Source organism: Branchiostoma floridae, chromosome 1 (assembly GCF_000003815.2).
Source record: "Branchiostoma floridae strain S238N-H82 chromosome 1, Bfl_VNyyK, whole genome shotgun sequence".
In the NCBI taxonomy this organism is placed as follows: domain Eukaryota; kingdom Metazoa; phylum Chordata; class Leptocardii; order Amphioxiformes; family Branchiostomatidae; genus Branchiostoma; species Branchiostoma floridae.
In genome coordinates this window covers 30,183,483-30,191,203 of record NC_049979.1, presented here as the reverse complement: position 1 = coordinate 30,191,203, position 7,721 = coordinate 30,183,483, and the positions used below count along the sequence as shown (strand labels likewise).

The 7,721-nt window shown below is 37.4% G+C and overlaps 1 protein-coding gene across 1 annotated transcript; it reads left to right on the top strand.

Moving 5' to 3' along the window:
- On the top strand, nt 1-4,499 carry LOC118430575 (4-galactosyl-N-acetylglucosaminide 3-alpha-L-fucosyltransferase FUT5-like). Its single transcript, XM_035841535.1, has 2 exons — nt 1-105; nt 2,361-4,499. The coding sequence occupies exon 2, from the start codon at nt 2,454-2,456 to the stop codon at nt 3,714-3,716; it is 1,263 nt and encodes a 420-aa protein (XP_035697428.1). The 5' UTR covers nt 1-105; nt 2,361-2,453; the 3' UTR covers nt 3,717-4,499.
- Nucleotides 4,500-7,721: the final 3,222 nt, after the last annotated feature.

Genomic DNA, 7,721 nt, shown 5'->3' with positions numbered 1-7,721 from the left:
GCTGCTGAAGCCCTGTCAGTAAAATTCTTATCCCCTTTGAACAATGCGTCATAACATGTGCGTGACCTCTGCTGAATTGTGAACATCGGTATACAAGATAAGACCGTGAGTATCACCGGCCGTATTTAAAGCCAATTCGTGGGTGGTTCTTGTCTTTTTGTCACATCTGAGATACGTATTTGTTTACAGCTTCTTATAACTGTACTACTACATGTTTAAAACTGTTCTAACATAGATTCAATATTCATTGTAACAAATCGAACATTGATATGATATTTTGTAAATCGATAAGTAGTGGACGAGGGCAATTAATACATATTTAACAATGTTTATCACCAACCTCCCTCCAAAACAACCACCAGTGTCCAGTGAAATCTTAAAAAAATATACGGAGCAGGCAATGGAGGCCAGTTAACGCCTGGGTTTAGAATATTTCATCTTTTTAGATTTCACAGACTCCTGGGTAGTCCAAATAAAAGGTACAATGTCCGTATTACTTACCTGATTAATTAAATTATAAAGACTTTAATCGAAACGTACAAAAACATATCATTCTAGAACCCTCTTGATGACTTGGAATTGACTCCATTGCATCTAACAATCTATAACATAGCATCTACTTCCTTGGTGTTTTTGGTTGCTGAAATGAACTGTAATTGTTAAAGAATGACATGATTTAAAACTTTTTAAAACATCTGCTTAATTATATCTTGATCAAGATAGATCATTCGACAACTTAGCGTGAGTGAGACAATTAGGAATATTGATATAGCCCCAATCGCCAGAAGAAAAGAAAATTAATTCCAATCTCTTTTCTTCATCCGTTCAATTTTATATTTATAATATTGTTGTTAAGATATTGTTGTACAGCGCCTAGTGAACCGGATACGAAAATTATTATTAAGCATACTGATCAACACACAACGTTTAGTGCCTTTCAGACTTTAACATAAAAGTGGAATTTCGGAAACTAGGAAACGTGCTATTGAAGAACACAGTAAATTTTACTTCCAGAGCACAAAAGCTTTTGATAGCCCTCGAACACCCGTTTGGGCTCCAAGGCATAAATTTTCAATTGACATTTGAACATTGATGATCTAACAAAAAATGCTCCAGTATATAACCTCTCCAAGTATCTACGGAGATTTGCACAATGGTGCGGAAACCACAGGGGAAAGGCTTTGTAGAGTTCACCTGGGATCCAAATCGATCACAGCAACTAGTTATAAACCCTATTGCGACCGGGCTTTTTTGATCATCCCTGGACAAGAGGGGGGTACTTTTGAGGCCCTCCACTTCTAAGTCCTATAACTCTTATACGACGTGTCTTATGGCCACTAAATTTTTGGGAAATGATATAAACATAATATCTGACAATCATGATAAGTTTGACGTCATGATGACGTAATATGACGTAAAATGTGACATCATCAATTTGATTGTATTGGCCGGAGCCATGAATAAGGGTTATTCTCAGAAAACTTCAAGTTTTGCTCCAAAAATCTAACAGCAAGAGCGGAAAACAGAAGTTTTTATCTATGTTACAAAATAGCCATGATATAGCAACTTATCGTAAAAAAATACAGTGTTAGAACCGAAATTAGCAATTTTTGGCAATTTTGGGCCTCAACACCACCCCCCACCTCCCCAATCTGAATAGGGTTAAATGACCACAAAAATTTAATAGGATGACGTGTAACATTGCGACGTCATTTCGTTAATATGGGGCCCCACATTGACTTCGTACCAATGAAGTCCAAAATTAGTATAAACATTATTTACTGATGGCATGTAAATTGTCTTTTATAAGACGTTATAGATGTAAGTTAACAGGTTAGAAAACCTAAAAAATATCCTTGTTTGAACCGATATGGCAAAATTTGTAAGAAAATATGCCATTCTATGGCAATACGAAAAGTATGAACTTATTTATTCACTTGATATTTTTTAACACATTTTTCTACTGAGTTTACTGAGTTACCAAGTTTGGTAATTACGCCGTTCAGGAGATATTCCACATGGAATTTTGTGCGTACCTCAAAAAATCAAATTCTGGATTAAACAGTGTGCAAACATGGTCCTTTAAATATTTTGCATTAATCATATCGAAGAGGCGGAAAATTCTACACATTTTTAAAAGTCAAAATATTTCTTCAACATATTCAAAGCAACACATATGCAGTGATCACCAGAAAATTTTGGAGCAGACTTAAGAAATCATTTGGGAGTCCGTTCAAACCCTCCCAAGCATTTGAGTCGGAAAAATTGCTTTTATGTATTGTTTAAATCTAAGTACGGGTTACAATTTTCATAGCAAATTGAGTCAACTATTACCCTACTATCTTTTGTTTCTCTTTTAGAGCAAGGACAACCCGAAAAGGTACCCGAGGTTTGCATCGATAAATTAAAAGAAAGAAGAGCGATATCCAAGCCGCCACAACTATAACGGCAGAATGAAGATGGTTGCGCACAAGGCCATTATAATGGTCATACTGTCTGCTTTTGTTATAAGTGCTGTGATACTTTACGAACAAATGAGCGATCAACAACTGCAAATGCCACGATTGTCTCCATTATTTCAACTAGAAGCCTCTAAAACACACGATAATTGCTTATCTACCAACCAATGTCAAGGGACCAAACGTGGTCTTCCATCCCAGTTTTACAAAACGTGGAGGGACAATACACCTTTTGCATCCAACGACAAAATACATATCAAAAAGATTGTACTTTGGACGACAATTTTTGGTAAAAATCTTTTGGAGAGAATGTCTTGCAAGTCAACGAAAACATGTATATTTACTGACGACCGGAGCCAGGTGGAATCAGCCGATGCCGTCGTGTTCCATTTTTGGGATACACCGATGGTGTACAATAAATCATTCATGCCAAGTGTCCGCCCCCCTCATCAATTCTGGGTATGGTATGCTAAAGAATGTCCAGAGAACAACCGATACGTGGACCTTGCCTCCTACAGTGGTATTTACAACTGGACTATGACATACAGGAATGACTCTGACGTCAAAATCCCACTGGGATCTCTTGATCGACTATACAAACAACTTCAGCGTACGACCCTAAAGCGGAACTCGACAGGGAAAACGGGACTTGTTACTTGGTTTGTTAGCAAATGCTACAAGTACTTCCCAAGACATATCTATGCTATTGAACTTGCTAAGCACCTTACGATAGATGTATATGGCAAGTGTGGGAAACAAGTTTGTGAGTATCTTGATATGCAATGCAGGTTTGATGTTATCCAACAGTACAAATTCTACCTAGCCTTTGAAAGTTATAGGTGTAAAGAATACATAACGGAAAAGTTCTGGCATAACGCCTTAGATCAAGGAGTTGTACCAATTGTCCTAGGCGCACCGAAAACTGATTATGAGAAATTCGCCCCGCCAAATAGTTTTATTCATGTCGAAGACTTTGAATCACCAGAAGCATTAGCCCGGTACATAAAACTTCTTGATAAAGACGATGACAAATACAGCCAGTACTTAAAATGGCGAACCAATCCTCCCAAAAACATTCCGCAGATTATAACGGGAGGGTGTGGCATTTGTGCAAGGCTACACGAAGTCGACCATACGGAGAGAAAGGTTTATACAGATCTGGAAAAATGGTGGAAAGGTGAAAATTATGAATTCTGTAAGCCTCTTGTATTGACAGATAATATATGGAACAAAAAGGATTTCGTGTATTACGGATAGTCATTGGCTTCCAAATTTCGAGAGTGATTTTGGGATAAATACGTACATCTAGAAAATTAAAGATGCAGGAAATTCAAACCAAAAGACACCGAAGAAAAATAAATCAAATGATGTTAAGTTTATTCAGTGTTACCCACATTTCTTGTCATGTAAATAAAAACAGTGCATTGATTATCGTAATATTTGAGAAAACATTTTGCATTGATTAACAAAATAGAAATTAGCGTTATTAAAGTAATACTTTCGAAACGCACAAAAGTTAGATGAAACTGCCGAGAAATTATTAGGTTTGTAGTCAATTCGTTTCTGGGTGTATATACGCCTATATTAACTTTATATCTTGTAATATTCCATCCTATTTTCATATGTCAAAAGGATTCTTTGGTAACTTTTGACTGATTTGAGTTGGCCGTACACTGCAACTATGTCAGACTCTTTTGAGCTAAGACGGCCCAGTCACGCTCGATTTGTGTCGGGCACGTGTTCCCTTGTTCAGCGGAATTCGAACACGTGTTCCATAATGTTCCATTACGTTATTCGAACCGAACGCGCGTTCAAACCAGTGGTTATTTGCAACTTTTCAACGTAAACAGGCACCGTAAGGACCATTTATCCTTGGTGGGTGTCTGTGCGGTCAAGTTATGACATTTACGGCTTAAGTCCCAGCTCAAAATAAGAGTATTGATCTTTTTTGTACTCAAGAATTACCTATTATCCCTTTGTTATCAAAATTGTCCGTGGCTATTTTGTTTAATCATTTTATGTTTTTGACTATGGTGCATTTTTAACAAAAAATTGAAAAAAAAATGGTCGTTTCTGATGTTTTCGGCCCCAAAAAAACAATATAATCCAAATTTAAAACAAAATAGCCGCGGATAAAAATGATAAGTTTAAGGTTGGCTTTCATCCTTTAAAATATCATAATTCAAAGTCTTGTTTCCAGCTGGGACTAGACTCATGAAATAAACAACACTTTTTTAAACCAAAATGTCTATTTCTTACCCAAAATCCGGCATGTACAAAAAAATTACAAGTATTCAATGTGTTTCAAGTAGTACTAGAACTGTGTGAAGTTTCATCGTAGTGCGACCGAGCAATCAAAAGTTACGATCGATGTATAGAATACTACTTTATTCCAGGCCATGGGCCGTCTTAAGCCAACAGAGGAATTTTATCTCTGAAGAAAACTGGTCTGCAACCAATGATGTCTTTTAGACCTAAAGAGTGTTAGGGTGGAAAAGCAAAAAAAGGAAAAAAAGATTTCTACGACCTCTTACCTCCATGAAATATTAAAAACTTTTGTACTTTTACCGAATGACTTGCACATTTTCATGATTTATGTATGGTGATGCTCATTACTGACGAACGTACACGCCACAAGTATAAAATTCCCATCATGAATCTTTAGGCATAAATTCCCATCATGAATCTTTAGGCATTTTTCAATGTTCGCATATATCATGCAGATCAATTCCTTATTAGCATATTTGGTATCTGTTTATGTTCCATCTATCATAATTTACATGTATTACATTTATTAAAGTCCAGTTTTTGAAAACAATGATGTTATTTCCACATTAATCATGCCAATTAGGTCATCATTTGCATAGCATGAATATCATTAGGAAAACCTTTGCCTAGGCAACCCGAATGCCTAAAAAGATGTCAATCCGTCATCCCTTTCTGCAGTTGTCCGCTTTGGAAGGTGTTGACAAAAATGCCTCTGCAGTTTCAAAAATGCCTCTGCAGTTTCAAAAATGCCTCTGCAGTTTCAAAAATAAATGTTGGGGGGCTGAAACAAGCCAAGTTTGTCATGACGCTGAAATATCAAGACCATATCATGTACGGGAGCAGAGATACATTCATATTATATGATCAATTTTTCTCATCAATTATGCAAATGTGCTCGTACTTGCATGATTTTTTTCATTCTGTACAGCATTGTCTAAGGTAATCATATACCAAAAATCATGAAAATTCGTTTTTTCCCTCTTGATTTATCCATGCACTTCAGAATTTTTTTTTTACAAAAATGCCCCTGCTATTCCGAAATTATTCGCTAGGGAACCCAAACTTATGTCACTTATTCCTTAGCGCAAGAGCCATCCAATATCTAAACTTATGCCATAGCTTGTTTAGAGCAGGACAGCAAAACAAGAAGTTGCGCTGCAGGCTGAAGATTCGAAGGGCGATATAATGTCAGCTCAACACGTTGTCCATGCCCCAAAACACAGAAACCGTAGTCGCTAATGGCTCTTTTCTCGACTAGGCAGGAAGACACTACTCCTCGGACAATACACTATAATCATAAGACAGAGACTCGAGTATGCCGACATCGTCTGGGCCGGCTTACCAAACGTGACCAAGAGATTCTGGAATCTGTCCAGTATCAAACCACCAGTATCATCAGTGGCCACTTCGGACTACAGTATTCTTCATGCGAACGTCTTTACTCCGAACTATCCCTACGGTCACTACAGTACCGACGCAAGTTCCTCACTGCAATAACTAAGTACAACCTGTTGAATGGGCACTATCCCCACATCTGCTTCCCATAGCACGGGCTTCTGCCATCGACTCGCGCTATCCCCTTAGAAACAGTGAACATTTGGCTACTCTTGCATACAAGACACGATCCCAGAGAACATTTGTCAGCAGAGCAATTTTCCCTCTGGAACTATCTTCCTAGCAGTACCCGTACAGCCAGCACCATCAGCTCCTTAAAAAATAGACTGCTTACATTGTTTGATAACAAATACTCTGTAAACGAGTACTCTGTTTGATACCAACACTCTATATTGTGGGTTTTAGAATAAAACAAATATACCCTATTATCACCGAACGATCTGAGTAGCAAATTGTATATATTATAGCCTAATTGTATCACTGATAGTAGCTACTGATGGCAACAACTACTGTTCTTACTGAACGATCTGCACTGTACTACGTATACATTGTAGCATTCAAGCGTGTTAATCGCTCTAAATAGCCTTACAAAGATAGCGTAGTAATATTATTTGTATCAAAGACTGACATTCTGGACCGTACGACTGCTAGTTAACCCTCAAACCACCGTACCTTTTTTTGTGACGCAACCGGCTCTCATACAGCGAACTTGGGTGCTAATACGTACACTTTACAGTTAAAATAGTCACAGCTAGATTAAGAGTTTAACTTTGATTGCACAAAAAAATGAATTTGTAAGCTTTCTCTAATTAGAAATCATGTAAAGTAATGACTACAGACCTACTAAGCACAGCCTGGAACTTCGTGGAAGGGACAAATTGGGGCACTGAGATATATACCCTTGTTGCTGATGGTGACTGTGAAAGTAATTCTAATCTCTCACATTGGAAAGACGGTACCACTATTACAAGTCTATTTGTAGACACACAGACGACAATCTACAGCTCATAACTACTGGAAAAGAAATACAAATTTGACAGGGACTTATCTTTGCCAAAATAAATGCTCTTATTCTCTATAATGAGGAGAACAGCTCTTATTTGTAAAACAAGACACCAAATAACTTCTGAAAGGCAATACACCAAATAGCAATAATGTAGATAGTCAGTAGCCCAGACAAAGGTATAGAGCAAGATTGTGCAGGGAGTGCAAGATAGTGCAAGAGTGTGCATTTTGCACAGAATTCAAGGAACAGGACATCTGGCACATTTTGAATTTTCAACATTGGTCTGATATTTCTTCTTTGAAACCTGATGTTGAAACTATTGTATGGTGTGTTTAGCCTTACAGCACGCTTATGTGTCATTTTGCTTTGCTTAATGGCATGTTTTGACAAGTAGTAGAAAAATATACAAGGATGGGGAGAGAACGATTACATCATTCGCTCCAGGTCGTATATCACATTAGTTAATGTGACATACCAGTGGTGGCCATACATAATTACTTTCCTGTAATTTAATTCCAACATCATTATTTTGGGAGGACAACAACTTAATTTTTCTATCTGTATGGCTGTTGACTAAGGGGCACCATGTCTCC